Source organism: Cinclus cinclus, chromosome 7, assembly GCF_963662255.1.
Source record: "Cinclus cinclus chromosome 7, bCinCin1.1, whole genome shotgun sequence".
NCBI classification, from domain to species: Eukaryota; Metazoa; Chordata; class Aves; order Passeriformes; family Cinclidae; genus Cinclus; species Cinclus cinclus.
Genome location: NC_085052.1, coordinates 33,556,000 through 33,572,467, shown reverse-complemented (window position 1 = coordinate 33,572,467; position 16,468 = coordinate 33,556,000). Strand labels below are relative to the sequence as shown.

The window sequence follows — 16,468 nt, the reverse complement described above, 5'->3', positions numbered from 1 at the left end:
GACTCTCGGGCAGGATGGCAGGGAAACTGGTGTAATTACTGACATTATTACCCTTAAAGCAAAATAATAATTTTAATTACAGCAAGGGCTTTTGGGCCTTTCTCTGCCCCTCCCTGCCCCTGCTCAGTGTGCAGCATGGTTTGGTTCCAGGCTGTGCCATGGGGAGGGGGCAGTGGCGCTCCCCTCCCTCCTTCCCCGCCAAATCCTTTTCTGCGCAATTAAGGAAAAGACATCATAAAAGCCACGATTTCAGCTACACCCCCATATTAAGGATGGAAATGGTGTCCAGCAGCTTGTGAAGGCTCAGTCCCAAAGGCTGCTCCTCGAGCAGAAGGGGCTGCTGCTGATGGCGAGTGCCCGCCTGCCTCCCAATTAAAATAAATCGGTAAATCAGGGCTCAGCTCAGGAGATAAGACACCTGCAAGCTGGGCCATGGTCGCCTCAGCGCTGCTGTGTGCAGACCAGAAACTTTCCTTTCCATCTTTAAACTTCTTTCCCACAGCCCTGCTTGCTTGAATTCAGGACGAGATGAGCACATTCCCAAGGCAGAGGGCTGTGGTCACAAATTTGAAGGCAGAGCTCTGATTCTTGGGTCCCTGTGAAGTTACAGGTACTTCTCTTTCACCTTTTCATGAATGACTGAATTACAATCTCTGGCCCAGTGCCAAGCTTTTTGCTGGAAGATCATAGGATCATGGAATGGTTTGGGTCGGAAGGTACGTTAAAGACCATCTAATTCCAACCCCCTGCCACAGACACCTTCCACTAGACCAGGTTGCTCAGAGCCCCATCCAATCCTGTCCCTGAACATTTCCAGGGATGGGGGTGTGTAACCTCAAGATGTAACACACCTCACTTCGTAAATCACACAGTGCGATTGTGAATGAGGAATGAGGTGGGGGAGAGCACAAAAGGAGAGAAAACTCCAATGGAAACCTCCCGAGGGAGCATTCAGCAAGGAAACCAACAACTAAATGACCTTTCTGCCAGCATGTCAGAACTGCTGGTGCTCCAAAGCCAAGAGAAGGACACGGATGGCTTAAACTTGATTGGCAAGCTCAGGATGTTGGGGGCTTCTAGGAGAAAACAGCTTTTCCCAAGGAGGTACCAGACTTGAAGTTAGTTTACACCTCATTGTACAATTTAGGCTGGAAAAGCCCCCTAGGATCGAGTCCAACCATTCCCCCAGCACTGCCAAGGCCACCACTAACCCGTGTTCCCAGGTGCCACGTTCTCTCCAGGGATGGTGACTCCACCACTGCCACAGGAGCTAAAGGCAAATGGGAAGTTGTGTGGAAGCCCCGGGAGGTTTCCTGCTTGGGACTGGGACAGAAAGCCCAGCAGGCACCCAGGGGGAACAGTCCACTCTACACCAGGTACCACGAATAGGGGCTTGGCTCCACTCCACTTGCTCGCTTCACCTAAAAGCGTTGAACCGTGACAATCCAAGAACTCTGAGCTCCCCACGGATCCAACCAAATGGAAAAAAAAAATAGATAAAATAGATAAAACAGATTGGACTTGCCAGAAACTGAGGCATGGCCACAACAGCCTGCTGCAGGCTTGCCAATAGATCTCTCCTTGTTTAAAAACCAAAACCCTGAGACTCCCAGAAATGTGGTACCTTGGGGTTGGGTGAGGGGGGCAGAAAAGGGGCTGTGAGCAGGAGATGGAAGTGCAAGGGATGCATCCAAGAGGAGAACAAACCCTGAAGGTCAGAGTGGCAAGCACATGAGCAGCTAACTAATGTACTAGAGCAGCACCACGGGGCACAGCCACGGGCACAGCAACGTCCTCACAAACTGGAAAGCCATAAAAGTCTATTACAGCAAATCAAACAGCAGCCAGCATGACAGCCATTAGCCTGAAATGAATACACGGGAACTTAATGAGCTCTGTCGAGGCCAGCTTGGAGAATTAAGTTGCCAATTCTAGCAGGATTCCCCTTTTCTTTGCAGACGTGAGAGCGCCCGCCCCGCCTCGCCGCCTTTTGACAAGCAGAGCACGGGACGCGCCCTTGCCCAGACAGGACAGACGATTGCCCACGAGCAATTTCCCTCTCCTGGCCCCCCAGCAGCTATTCTAGGGATGAGATTAGCACACGGCAAGCACAGAGGACCGGTGCCACTCCAGCAGTCCCGTTCTGGGCATTCTGAGCTGTTGTGGTGCATCCTTTCCATCCCTCCCCACGCCATAGAGCGATCGCAATCCGCAGCCCGTGCCCAAATAAATTTCCGTTCTCGCACCAAGTGGACCACGTAAAACACCAGGATGGGTATTTAGAGGCAGTATTGTTTTTAAAGGTCAGTTTACTTCATGTTCCATTTATTTATGCACGCTCTTCTTTTGACTTTCCAAGTGGCATACAATAGCAGCGAGGTTTAAATGGCCTTGCGGTTGCTGCTCCATTAGCTACGACAAGTGCAAATCGATACATCCATTTATCTCAAAATTAAAAAGAGAAAAACCTTCATTAGCTGCCAAATCTGCACAGAGCCAGTCTGTTGAAAACCACACTAGCCTCTTCTCTTTCTCCAAGCTCCAGCCCTCTTCATTCATTATCCACTGGCCCTTTGATTTGGGCTGGCTGCTCTCTGAGGTGGATTTTGGCACCTGTGCCCTCGCTGCTCACCCTCAAGCTGTCTGGAGCATGGGGTGTCCTGTCATCCCTCACCATGGCTGGTTCCCCAGGTGTCCCATGCCACTTTTTCACACCACATCACCTCCAGCTCCGAGTAATCATGGACAAACAATCAGGAAAAGTCGTGGCTCAGCACAGGTCTCAAAGCCAAGTGCACATCTCCTCCTTGAGAGCCGTGCCACCACGCACAGAAAAAGTTTCTTGCTGACACCTCCCAGGGCCTGCAGCTCTTGGAGGGTCCTCTTTAGGTGGTGAGACCCCATCCCCTGCTCTCACAGTACCTGGCAAAGCAAGGCTCTCTCTCCCTGGCAGAAGAGCAGGAGTGCTGGCGGAGCAAGGCGTTTGTGGCTCATTACCTCTGATCGGTGCCCTTGGTTAAGGATCACGGGTAGAAATTGGAAGCTGGCACGCACTGCCTCATAATTAGATTAGGCCAACCTCCAGAAGAGCACAGCTCCCAAGGCCAAGTGGCTGCACAGGGGGAACACTGGGCTTGCTGCACCCCAAACAGCCAGGCAGCCCTGGAAATCCTTCACAGCACAGCCACAGCTCACTGCAGGGCACTGCGATATGGCTCTAAGGTTCAGCCTCTTCTTCTTTTATATATATATATATATATATATATATATATATATACACACATTTTTATTTTTTTTTTTGTCCAGATCACCTGCCTGCAGTTCCCTTTCTTCAGCCAGCCCTGATTTTCTACATATGAGGGCATGGAGTGATAGAACACAGGGGAATGGCTGCCAGCTGCAAGAAAGGAGGTGTAAATTCGATATTGGGAAGAAATCCTTCCCTATGAGGGTGGGGACACCCTGGCACAGGTTGCCCAGAGCAGCTGTGGCTGCCCCATCCCTGGAAACGTCCAAGGCCAGGTTGGAGCAACCAGTGAAAGGTGTCCCTGCCCATGGCAGGAGCTGAAATAGAGGAGCTTTAAGGTCCCCTACAATCCAAACCATTCTGTGACTCTAAGATTCCACTATTCCAAACCAGCACTTTTGCCCTCCCTGTTCCCCAGGCTGGGCACAGGTTAATATTGGAAATGGGGAATACTCAAGCTTTGTAGTATTGGATCTTAGGACAGAAGCCATCAGCGAGAAGAGATGTGGCACAGAAACTCCAGGTATGTAAAAAACTGGTGTTTAACACAGCCCTGATGCCCAGGGGACTCACAGAAACCTATTTCCATCCCTTCACATGAGGGGCAGGTAACAGCAAAAGCAGAGGTCGACCTGAGGGCAGGGGAGAGGAGCCTGCTCTCCTCCCATCCTACTGCCATTCCTTTTGCCTTGCAGACCTCTGCAGGCAGAGCATGGCCGGGAGGAGCAGCAGCAAGGCACAACAGCAAAGGTGGGGGCACCTGGTGTGGGCTTTGCCAAGTCATTTCTCCAGCCCTCGTGCTCTAAAGAGCAGCAGAAATGCCCCTGACCCAGTGTCACTCTCACGGGGAGGTTTCAGGTGACTTGGTGTAAAGATGAGATTCCAGGTCCTGGCTCATACATCACAAGCAGCTCTAATGAAGAAACTTCATCCCGGCAGCAGAGGGATGGGGAGGGATCAGAGCCCAGCACCGTGGGGCAGCAGCAGCAGCTGCAGGAATATTAAATACACCCCGGTAACACAACCGTTTGCACCTCTCAGTTACCAAAGCTGCCTCATTTCACACGCACACAGTGCACATGGGACCTCACCCACACCCTGAGGAAGAGTCTGAGAAAAACTGCCCTGGCACTGTGGTGCAAAAAGAGTTTTCCTCCAGGTCAAATGCTCTACTAAGCCGCTGTTTCAAATGGAATATCCTCACCTGCTCCTCCTGGCACCAGAAGCCACAGCTTTAAAGCCTAAATTCACATCAGACCTGTGAGTTCCCAGCCAAGTCAGGCTGCAGGTGCAGAAGCTGTCCCTGATGGATGAGCAGATGTCACCTCCCTTGCAGTGGCCAGCACTGAGAGCAGCAGAAGGTTGTGGGAACTCTGTCCTTGGGAATATTTAACACTTGGCTAGGTAAAGCCCTGAGCAGTCTGACCTAACATGAAAATTCTTGCTGGATTAGTGGGACCTTGAGCTAAATGATCTCTTGTGGCCGCTTCCCACCTATTCTATTCCAGGGACATCATGGGACGAGTCCTGCTACAGAGCTGTTAAAGGAAATCACCAGCCAGGGCAGAAGCCTTTGGACAGCACTCTGACAGAATTCCGGCATTTGGAGAAATCCTTGGTCCTGCCTCAGGTCACCTCTGTGACAAGAGCTGTTCATCCCCCCAGCTTCAAGGAAGACAGCAAGGCACAGACCCTCATTTACACTCATTTGCAAACTTCCCATTTGTCATGGGAAAGACATCACCAAAGCGCCACAATCTCCTCTCCTGCCTCCTCCCCCCAACACCCAAAACACCTTGCTTTGCCCACTTTCAGGCAGTGACTTCCAGAAAGTTTCATCCTCGTGAGAGTCCAGGGCAAGAGGACAGCCCCGTACACCGGTGGCAACCAGAGAGCCACGAGTGGCCACTGAGGGAAGAGGCAGAAGCCAGGCAGAGAGGGTCCCTACCTCTGGGATGCGGACGCTGTAGGGCTGGTTGTGGAACTGCGGGGCGTTGTCGTTCACGTCTCCCACCTGGATGTTGACTGTCCCTTTGATCACCTGTGGACCCAAGGACACCAGCAGGATGTCAGGTGTGGATTTAGAACCTACAGCCAACTTGTGGCTGTGTTTCTGGGCTTTGGGCCAAGGGGTGACCCCTCTCCCCTGGTGCAGAGGGGCTCGCAGTGACCCGCACCCCCTGCTCCCCTCTGTCCGTGCCCCAGACTGTGAAATGAGAAGTCACACTCACCCCTTGGCTGTCACTGACAGAAAATTCAACCGTGAATTCTGACTTAGTCTGAAAGGCAAAGAGAAGGAAAAAAAAAGAACAACAACTATAATTAAACATACTGTAGTGTTTATCTGCAGGTGGCAGGCTGGGGACTTTTAGCCAATATTATTACACGCAAAATGCTTTCAGGACCTTCCAGGAGAGGAGAGGTGCTTGAGTGCCATTACCTGCACTGGGCAGAAAAATGCTGGGCAATCTGAATGCCAGCGGGGCTCCTGTGTACTCCACAGGCACGGGAGATGCCCTGCCCTGGGGCAGGAGGATGCAGGGCTAAGGAACTGACTCCCTGATTAGCAGCTGGGCACTTAAAACACGTCAAGATTTATGACTTGTGGCAATGCAACACGTCTCAGTGAGGACCCCTAAAATCCTGCTGCTGCTTTCCCAACTTGCCTACCACACAGCTGGGAAACCTGGGACAAGCCCATGTGGGGAGAACTGGCTGAAATTCCACTAAAATACCCACAAAATTCCCTCTGCTCCCCATTGCTTTAACTAAATTAACAGCTTGCAGTAGGGATATATTTGAGTCACTAATGCTGGGTGAGCAACAATGGGAAAGAATGATTTTTTTTTTCGGGGATCAGGGCAGGGGGATATTGCTAGAGGCAGACCTTCTCTTCCTGACCCTTTTTCCCCCCACCAGCAATCATCTTGCTCCTATTTCACCTAAGAATCGTGTAAGGATGGACAGCAGGACTCGGGCCACCACTTCTGTCTGCTACCTGCCCACCAGCTGGTGTGTTTTGTTCCTCTCCAGTCCTGGCAGTCCCTTCCCACCTCTGCTGTCCTTGCCCTGCCTGAGCTGCTGAAGCACAGCAACTCGATGTTTCCAAAGCATCACACAGGAAAGGCTGGAAAAGTCAGCTTGAAATGGCTCTCCGTGCTGCAGCTCTGGTTGATTTACTCCTAATGAGATCGGCTCAGGGACAGGCAGCAGCCAGAGCAGGAGCTCTGCTTGCACCAGAGCCCAAGTTCATTCCCAAGAAAGGTTTGGGGAACAGTGTGTACCCCTCCCGCTCCCACATTTCCATCCAAACAGCCGGGACGTACAGCCAGAGAAAAAGCCCTTTCCAGCTCCTGCCTCGGGGCAATGCTCGCAGGCAGAAGGAAGGGCTGAAATCCCGAGGGAGAGGAGATGCTCTGCTCCCTGTGCCACCTCACCCTGCTGCATCCGTGCCTTACAGGGCTCTTTTCCCCCTACTCACCCACGAGGGACAACGCAATAGGGAAGAAAGGAAAAACAGGTGATAAGAAGCAATCTGTTGAGCATTTAAATTTTAAAAACTCCATAGAATAATCAGAGAAAGCTTCCACGTACCAACTGCTGTCTCTAAAATTATTTTAACACAATTCTTTGGCCTTGGGGTCTGCTTTTTTTTTTTTTAATCTGTTTTCCTTCTAATCTTTGTAGGAATAAAAAAAATGTTTTTAAATTCATTTTGCCTCTATACATTTGTTCCTTCCTCTTTTTCTCTGTTTCATCTTTTCCTGCATCATTTACCTTACTATGACTCCTTCTCCCTTATTTCTCCTCCATTGTACAAGAATTCACCTCTTCCCACCACTTCTCCTGAGTGGCTTTCTCTCCCCTGGCTATTTTGAACACATGGATCCAGGCCAGTGTCCTCTGCTCCCAACTTTCTGCCCATCTCCATCCCTTCCTCCACCATAAATTGTCATTTACACCTCTCTTATATCCTTTACACCATTCCCTGCACTGCTCTGCCTTCACTGTCTCCCAGGTACAGCTGACTTTGAGCCCCTGGGATCAGCTGAGCCCATCCATGCATCCAGCTCCTTCCCTTTCCACCGTCCACACCACAAGACACCTAAAATGTATTGATCACCCTCCTGGGCTTAAGGCTGCTGTGGGAAGCATCGGGAAGCAGGAGGCATTTGGATGAGGGAAGATTTATGACTCACGCCAGCAGCTGTTGGCACGGCAAGGCGGAGGGGAGAGGGGTGAAGAAAAGCACTTTATTTTCCTAAAGTCTTGCTCTTAACACTGTGAAATTGGGTTTGGCCTTCCCCCCAGCATCCTCAGCCTGAGCAGCATCCACCACCCTGCTCCTCTGCACATCCCAACGCCTCGCTGGCTCCGACTGGGAAGGCCAGCGCCGGAGGTGTGGTAATGGGTTTGATCTTCCCAACGCTGCTGCTGGCCAAGGCAGCACTAAACACAGGCAGCAGAAACACAGGGGAAATTCAGCACGTTGCCCAAATCACATTGTATTTTCCCAGCCTGCCTGCTATCCCTTCCTCCTTGCTCCAGGAATGTGGCGAGGGCCAAGCTTTTAGCAAAGCAGGCACCTGGATGGGATTCCAGCCTTGCATACCAAAGCTGCCATTGAAAATAGGGGTGGTGAACAGCTTTGAGGCAAGGATCTTGCCAAATTTAGCATCCAGCAGCCTGAATCCACAAGAGGATGAAAAGTCTTGATGAGATTGAATAAGCAGGGATACCTCACATCTCTTGACATGCTGTTCTAAATAGTAAAGGATTTAATTGGCATAGAGATTTAAAGAGGAAGCCTGTACATTTCCCTGACTGTGTGAACAGCCTGGCTCCTTGGTAGATCACCTCCACTTGTCAATTCCTTTGCTTCCAGACCCACAGATGTTATTCTAGCACCCAGGAAAACCAACAAGCCAGATCACACCAGGGCACGCCGTTTATTGCCCGTGTCCCCGCCGAACTGGAGACAGTGACAGGGTGTCCAGGGAAGGTGGGCACACCCATATTCCCAACTCCACCAGGGAGCAACGCCCATCTCAGCTGTCACAGAGGATGGAGAGCCAGCATTTATGTGAGCAGAAGTGGTTTTCCCCGCAGTTTTACCTCTCTGTCCAGGGGCTGCCTGAGCCACACGACGCCGGTGACGCTCTCCACGGCAAAGAAGCGACTGGCCTCCTCGCCGACCACCCCGAACACCAGAGGGTCATTGTCCAGGTCCCGGGCCAGCAGCTGGGTCACTGAGGAACCTGGGAGACACAGAGAGGGAAGAAATTCTGAGCAAAATGAGGCAGAGTAGAAGAAACCCTGAAAACATCCAGAGGTCGACTAGAATCACAGCCATGGTGCTGCAGTGCCTCCAGGGGAGTCGGGCTGTGCATGGCCTGACTGTCCTGTCTGGCACAGATGGACTGAGCCACAGATCCTCTCCTCCCTTGCCTTTATCAAAAGAGAAAGTCAGCCTGGTGCAGCCAGAGACCCCCATGCCCCTCCCAGGTAAGGGCTGGCCAGCCTCCCTCACACTCTTCCTGCCAAGGGCCACCACCAGCAGATACCACAACAAAAGCAGGGGACAGCCACCACCCCTGGAGCCTCACTTGAGCCGCACAGATCCTCCTCAGATCATTCTGGGCCCCTCCACCACGTCTCTGTGCACTCTCACTGCCTGCCACGGCTGGCTGACCATGGCTGCCTGCCTGTGGTCCCACTCTGTGCCTTCCCCGGCAGGATGGGGGAGAAAACAGGAGGAAAAAAAGCTGCTGGATGGAGATAAGGATGGGAGATTCCCTAGGCTGCCCGGCCTTGAGGATAGGGGAATAAGGATGAGATTTCTCCTTGGCCACGTGGATTTGAGGATGGGGAGGGACAGTCTGTGTGAGCCACCTTTGGCAGCACCAGAGCACTCCATGTCCCCAGATCTCCTGGCCAAGGAGAACAGATGCCCAAATTTCATCCCTCTGGGGAGGTGAGGGAAGCTCCAGCAGACCAGAGGGCAAAAGCAGCAGCAGAGTTTGGAGAGCAGAGCGAGAATTCCCAACGGATCGGTGCGACATCAATCATGGCGGAAATAATGGAAAAAGCCGATACGAGATTCCATTAATAAAGAATTAAATGATAGGAACATAATTACTGCCAGTCAACACGATTTTATGGAAAATAGAGCTTGTCAAACAAACCTGATTTTGTTCTTTGATGAGATTACAACTTTGGCAGATAAAGAAGAAATAATGGACTTCTGTAAGGCATTTGCCTTCGCCCTGGTTGACTTTGTGATTAAAAATTGAGTGCCCTAGGACATCGGTGAAGCACATTTTGAGTCAGGACCCAGCTGGCCTGGCAGGTCCCAAGGCCACCAGCCTCACTGGGGACACAACTGTGCAATGTAAAATTGCTGCTGGTATAAGCTCGGGTGACAGCGTGACACATAACAGGGAGTACCCTTGATAATTTGGGCTCTTTGGGGAAAATTTTATTTTTTGACCCTGCTGCAAGCATTCCCAAAAGGCTGGAGGGCCACAGCTGAAGAGGAGAACATCCCAAAGCCAGCCCTGCTGGTAGGAATGGGGGTCCAAGCATGCAAGGAGCCATTCCACACCCTGCCTGGAGAGCCACAGTGCTTTTGGGGAAGTCAGGAGTGGCTTTTAGGCTCAAAAAAAAGCTGCTTCTGCCAAGGCTGCAAAGCTACAAGCTGCCTGCATCACCTTCAGGACTGGATGCAAGAAGAGGCCACAGAATTTCAAGAGCTGGCAAAAATGCTTTTCCTTTAAAAAAGGGGAGCTTTAAAAGCTTGAACTGCCTCGTGCGTGACTAAGAAGAGTGAGATGACTCAGTCCATCTTGAGCACATCCATGGAGAGGACAAAATGTGATACTGAGCAATCAGCGAGACTCAATGCCCAAACCTGGGCAGATTCCTATTTGGACGAGGAACAGCAGTTGTTTTAAAAGGAGCAGCTAGAATTAACCATTGGGGAAAAAAAACCAAAAAACAAAAAAAACCAACCAAACAAACAAAAAAAAACCACCCAAGAAAACCCATTCCTTCCACCAACAGATGCAAGTGAGTGATAGGTCACAACCGAAGGCATTTTGGATAAAGACAAAAACAAGTGGCTTTATCCCAGGCTGTGGTCAGAGTGTTCATCTGCAATGTTCTCGCCTCTTCAGTGCAGCCAACCCTATGAATACAAAGTCCCTACACTTTCTCAAGCCTTGTAGCCCTGATATAAAACAAGGTAGCAGCTTGATTTTTTGCTGGAGGATGTTCAAAGCCATCCTTAGCAAAGGTTTCTTTGCCCCAAGGGGAAAAGAAAACACTCAGTCTCCACGGCAGGGAAAGCCAGTAACTAGGACAAAATAAATACAGGACCATGCCTCTTTATTGTGCCCAATTTAATAGGAGAACCCTTTACATCCTGCTCAAAAACCTCACATCAACAGGATTCCCCTCCAAAATAGCAAATACTTCAAACCCCAAAGTGTCTTGGTTACACCTTTGGAAGGGAAAGGATCTTAAAATTCCTGCTGAATAGGAAAACCATGTTTTCCACCCAGTTTTAGTCATAATTGTGGTTTATGTGTTGCAAACTCAGTGATACCAATAAATAAATAACTAAATCAAGGAGCATTTAGCATTCAACTGTTCTCTGTTTGTACTGCAACTATCTCCAGCTGTCAGAGAACCAAATTCCTAAATTCAGGATAATCTGGAGAAGGAGGAAAGGCATTTCTGGGCAGAGCACATCATCACACCTCCATGTGTCCTGGTCCTTTCAGTCTTTGGAGTAGGATCCGTGGAAAACAGTGCTCTGAGCTCTTTTCCAAGGACAAGATTCCTCAACTTCTCTGTGCATTGATTTGTTAGAAACAAGAAATTTCATGAGAGCTTAGATAGGGACAGCTCAGAAACACTGTGAGCAGAGAAAAATTCCATCTTAAATAAACCCATCCCAGATGAGGCACCTACACCTAAGAGCTCCTTCACCCTTTTCCTTATCTCCCAGTCAGGCAGTAATCACCATCTGACTTTCAGAGCACCTCATTCAGAAAAAAAAATACTACAGATTTATAAAATACAGATTTAAAAAAACGATATTAAATACGAAATAGTAAGAAACACAGGCCTGAAATGAGAAATGAGACTTCACAATTGCTTTGCTCCAAGCTTTTTCCAAGTTCCACACCAAGGGAGTGCCAAGTTTAGGAGCGTGGTATTAAAGCCTCACCACTTTCACCACCACGACAAAAGTTTGTTCAAGTTACCATCCACCGATTTCTTTAGCACTGCTTTCTTGTATTCGTTGATTTTTTCCCCTTCTTTTTACCCTGTCATCAGGAAGCAGAGGATCTCACAAAGAAAAGAGCTTTCCATCTCTCCCCCAGGGTCGTGCTGGAGATGCTGCTCAAGCCTCCTTGAGCCCAAGCACCGACCTGGCCCCAGCAAGGGCTGAGGAAACAGGGACAAATTATCTTTCTGCAGTACAAAGTTATAGGCTCCATTTGTTTCCTCTCAGGAATCAGACAGGGCAGTTAAGTGTCCTGATTCCACCAGATAATCAGAATTTATCTTGTCTCCCTTTGCCTCCTTTCTCTCAATCACAGCTACTTCTCCCTCTTTCTCACACATACACAGATTTTCTTCTTTCTCCAAGTGTTGAACTTCGATTGACCTCAGGAGTTTTGGTTTTGTTTTTTTTTTTTCTTTTCTTTTTTTTTTTTTTTTTTTTTGGCCACTGTCTTCTTCCTGATCGGATTTTGTTATGTTTTATGGTTTTAGGATTGGCTGTTTTAAGGGTGTGCTCTTGCATCCCAATGAGGAACCCTTGTCTCAGCACCCGACTTGAAGCTCTAAACCTCTGCATTTTTCTTGCCCTTCCACTTTGCCAAGGAGGAAAGTGGGAAAAAGGGTTGCACCCCACCGGTTCATCTCCATTGGTTTTGCATTCAAGAGGAGGATGAAAAGGGAGAAAAAAACAATCTCAGCCTCTGGAAGGATCCTAGAGCTCCTGGACGGTTTTGGAAAGCACAGAGGCCTGGGGCCAGGGAAAGAGCCAAATGCTGACCCAGACCAGCAGGAATGAGCTGGGGTGGGATGGAGGGCACAGAATGGGCAGGTTTCTAATTAACTGCCTAACAAGCCTCTCTTTTAAGAGGTCAGATTTATACCCATGTGGAGTTAATAGGAATTTTTGCTATGGCTTTTGGGCTCAAGACCTGAGGCATCAGCTACGCTTTAATATGAAAAGCATTTTAATCCTGATTTTAAAAACCACTGCCAGTTTCTCCTCGACTAGCTGTCCTCATCCCTCCTGAGCTCTGGGTCATATGTGTGGGTACAGTCACCACATTTTGGCTTCTCCCCATGCTGGCATGGGGAACCAACCCCTCAGGTGCTCTTCAACTCCTTAAACAGGCAGAAAATTGGTTAAAAATAATTTTAGTACCTCCACCTGACACAAAGGCCACCGCCACACTTAACTTCCAAAAGTAAAACTTCCAAAAGTATTGGAAGTTTTGCCTTGGCTCTCCTTCTTCCCTGTGAGGGAGATGGGAGAACCCAGCCCCATTCCCTTCTCCCAGCAGCCCAGCTTTCCTGCCCCAGTCATCCCAGCACAGGCCTCTCCAGTTAGCCCAGTTCATCAGAGCCCTGACACACTCACAGGCGGGATTTGATGGATTTGATCTTGAAATTCCAGCCCTGCTCTTCTCATTTGTCACCTGCTCCCTTTTTTTTGCCCCTAATTCATTTTCTCTTTCACCTCTCAGGGAAAAAAATAAAATAATAATAATAATAAACAAGTAGGAATAGAAAGCCCTTCCATAGATGTTTTCCCAAACATTTTGAAAAGATGAAATGCCAATATTTCTGTGCAGCTCAGCAATCTCTGAGCAATGAGAGGGAAAGAAAAGGATAGTTACTAACTGGCCAAGGAAGTAAAATCTAGTTTCAAGCAGGAGGTCAAAGGGAGTGGGAGCTGCTCCCATGTTTGGAATGAGGCTTCATCCATTTCCTGGAGGGGACAAACCCAGAGCTGGGGTCAGAGTGCACAGAGTGTGCACAGAAAACCCCTGATGTGGAGGGGACAATGCCACCAGCCTGGCAGGGCAACCAAAGCACAGGAGGGCTCAGGATGTCTCTTGCAGTCCTTGGGGTCTCTCCACCTCCATTCCTGCATTCCCTGGGTGAACCAGAAGAGCAGATCTCCTGCCACACAACCATGCCGAGCTTCAACCCTTGCCAGCATCACCCAGCTGTGCTCAGGGGTGTCTAAAGGCACATCACAGCTCATCCCCCTCATCCCAAGCCTCTCTCCCAGAGCAGGTGTCTGGTAGCTCATTCCATAAGCACAGCCTCAAGAGATACTCCCTGACCTCCTTCTCAGAATGGGCTCAACCACTTGAGCCAAAACTTTCCAGAGGGTCCTGGCCAGGGAAGTTTCCACTCCTAAAATTCAACCGAGCTCAACGTTACACGTTTCTCTTTCCAGGTGTTGGTGGGGAGCATCAGCTCCTCCACCAAGGCTGCCTCCACTCAAATTACTGCCAGAAAGGCCAGGGAGATGCCAGCACCTTTTTTTTAAAAGGCCCTCATCATAAATAAACGAGAAAAGAACAATTCCTGCCATCAGAAAAAGAAGGGGTTTTTTTCACCAACAGTGTGAGGAAAAAGCCTTGGACCAGCTAGTCCAGGAACCACAAGCTGCTGTCATGTATGGGAGGGAAAGGAGCCAAACACAGAGGTGACAGGAAAGAGGGAAAACAAATCTGTGCAGTCAAAACCATTTCTGAGGGAGTTTGTCAAGCTGGGAAGGGAAAAGCACAGCAGAAGAGTTGTTCCTGGTGCCTCAGATGCTCTGAGACAGAACCTGTAATTTCTGTGCTGCGTTTAGTTATTGAAGTGGGGAGTCAGTGTGGAGGCAGAATCCATAAGCAGAGCTGACAGCCACTGGGTAAACCTGAGACAGGCACTGCCTGCCTTCCAGCTCTCACAGAGGTGCCTAAAAGGGTGCTTAAAGCTGTTTAAAAGGCCTTTCAAAGCTGTCTAAGGCAGAGACAGTAGCAGCAATTCCCATTTACAGAGGGCTTCTTCGGTTTGCTCAGAACTGATCACTTAGGTTAACTTTGCAACACAAATAAGGAGAGGAAAAATACAAAAATATCAGCGGCACGTTGAAATTTCTTAACATTACCATTGAAACAAACAGAAGTCCTGAGGCTCTCCTGGCAGATGCTGTGCATGCACCCAGGCAGAGAAGTGGCATCCTCCCCGCCATTAAAATCAACATCTACATTGACATGGGTAACACAGAGTAGTTGCCCTCCATCAACCTTTAACAGGTCTTAAAAGCAGCACAGGTATCACACAAGTTCTCCAAAACCACTTGCTCCTGCAGTGCATGTTAAAACTGAGGGAGCTGGGGCTGTTCAGCCTGGAGAAGAGAAGCTCCAGGAAGACTTTAGAGAACCTTCCAGTGCCTGAAGAGGCTCCAGGAAAGCTGGAGGATGACTTTGGACAAGGGCATGGAGGTACAGGACAGGGGGGAATGGCTCCACACTGACAGAGGGTGATTTAGATGGGATATTGGGAAGGAGTTGTTCACTGTGAGGGTGGTGAGACAATGGCACAGGGTGCCCAGAGAAGCTGTGGTTGTTCCATCCCTGGCACTGTCCAAGGCCGGGTTGGATGGGGTTTGGAGCAACCTGGAATAGTGGAAGGTGTCCCTGCCCATGGCAGGGGGTGGAACTGGATGATCTTTAAGGCCCTTCCAACCCAAACTATTCCAGGATTCCAGGGATGGAGATGACAACCAATGCTCACTCACTGGCACCTCCTTGGGCTGGAGACAGGGGTTCCTTAACCAAAACTCTCCAGCCAGGCTGGGGTGTTGCTGCCAAAATCACTGATGCACCCGAGTATTGCTGTGGTACCTCCAAAAACCTGCCTGGAAAAGAAAGGGAAAAAAAAAATGCTCATCCCTGGGGAATCCCTGGAACAGCAATGCTCCAGGCACTTTGTCCCTGCCTGCTCCAGCTGGGATCCAGCAATTCCTACCCTCCCTTAACTTCAAAACCCACAGGCCTTCCTGAGACCATGGAGACCATGGAGAATATGGAGAATTTTCAAAAACTGAAAGGGTTTTTGTTTCCTTTTGTCTTGGAAGGAATAGGCTGCTCTAACACGAAGGAGGGAAGTCAATAAAATAGCATCAAATGAAAAAACGAAACACCCAGGAGATAAAATAAGAAAAGAAACACATGTAAAAGGAAAGGTTTGGGTCTGTTAAGATATTTCTGGTGAAAAAAAAAAGGATCCAGCACTTAAAAAAAACCGTTAAAAATAATTTCCCCTCCAAACTGCCTGGGTGCCTCATAATTACCAAGAATGATCACAGACCCATTCATTTGATCCTAAAATTAATACATCATGTTCAGAACGATATAGCATTAATTTATCACAAGATTTATGAAACTTGCACTTTTTTTCTAATGAGTTTTATGCAAATTCTGCTCCATCCATTGTTGGCACCCTTAAAAGAAAAAAAAAAGTTCCCTCACAGAAGCTGCTCTGTCAAGAAATCTCACTCACTTTCATTGATATCTGTCCTTCTCTCCTCACCCCCACAACAGGAGGGGGAAAGAGAGAAGCTGGCTGCAGCCTGGATGCCATCCTGTTCCCAAGGCACAAGCCACGAGCTCTGCAGGTGAACCAACCACTCAAGGCACTAATTTTAAAGGAAATTAACTGGTGTTTCACTCACACCTTTGTCTGAGAAGGGTCAGAGAACAAGAAGAGCAGCAGGGAATTGGGAAATTAAAGTGCTTAGACTTTCCGGAGTGGAAAGTCCGTGTTTGGTAAACTTGGAGAATAAATACAAAAGGTGGGAAGGAGGGAGGGAGGGAGGGAAGCATTAGCACTGAGCATCATGGGGTCATAAAGGGGAAAATCCCACGAGATTAATTTAATTTTTTATGGCAGACCTGTAAAGGCACAAGATGTCCCATCAACTCAGGAAAGCACTCGGTCTAGCACCTCACAAATCCTGAATTTTCCCAAAGACCAGGGCAATCCTTAGGAGCACAGCCAAGATGGCACAGAACAGGCAGGGCCATTTCCAATTCAAGCACGGCAGGAATATGGATTTCATTCTTGGGCACTGCCAACTGGAAATCAGACTGTGATCTTCATCTGTACCCACGCACCTCCCAGGAGGAG

The 16,468-nt window shown here is 49.1% G+C and overlaps 1 protein-coding gene across 1 annotated transcript in view; it reads right to left on the bottom strand.

Moving 5' to 3' along the window:
- The window catches only part of CDH23 (cadherin related 23), a 167,843-nt gene that overhangs the window by 131,451 nt on the left and 19,924 nt on the right, over nucleotides 1-16,468 (bottom strand). Inside the window, exons 3-5 of the mRNA XM_062496854.1 lie at nucleotides 8,363-8,505; nucleotides 5,479-5,526; nucleotides 5,196-5,288 (exon numbers count right to left, since the gene is read on the bottom strand). Coding sequence (XP_062352838.1) covers nucleotides 5,196-5,288; nucleotides 5,479-5,526; nucleotides 8,363-8,505 — 284 coding nt within the window. The remainder of the gene's footprint in view (nucleotides 1-5,195; nucleotides 5,289-5,478; nucleotides 5,527-8,362; nucleotides 8,506-16,468) is intronic.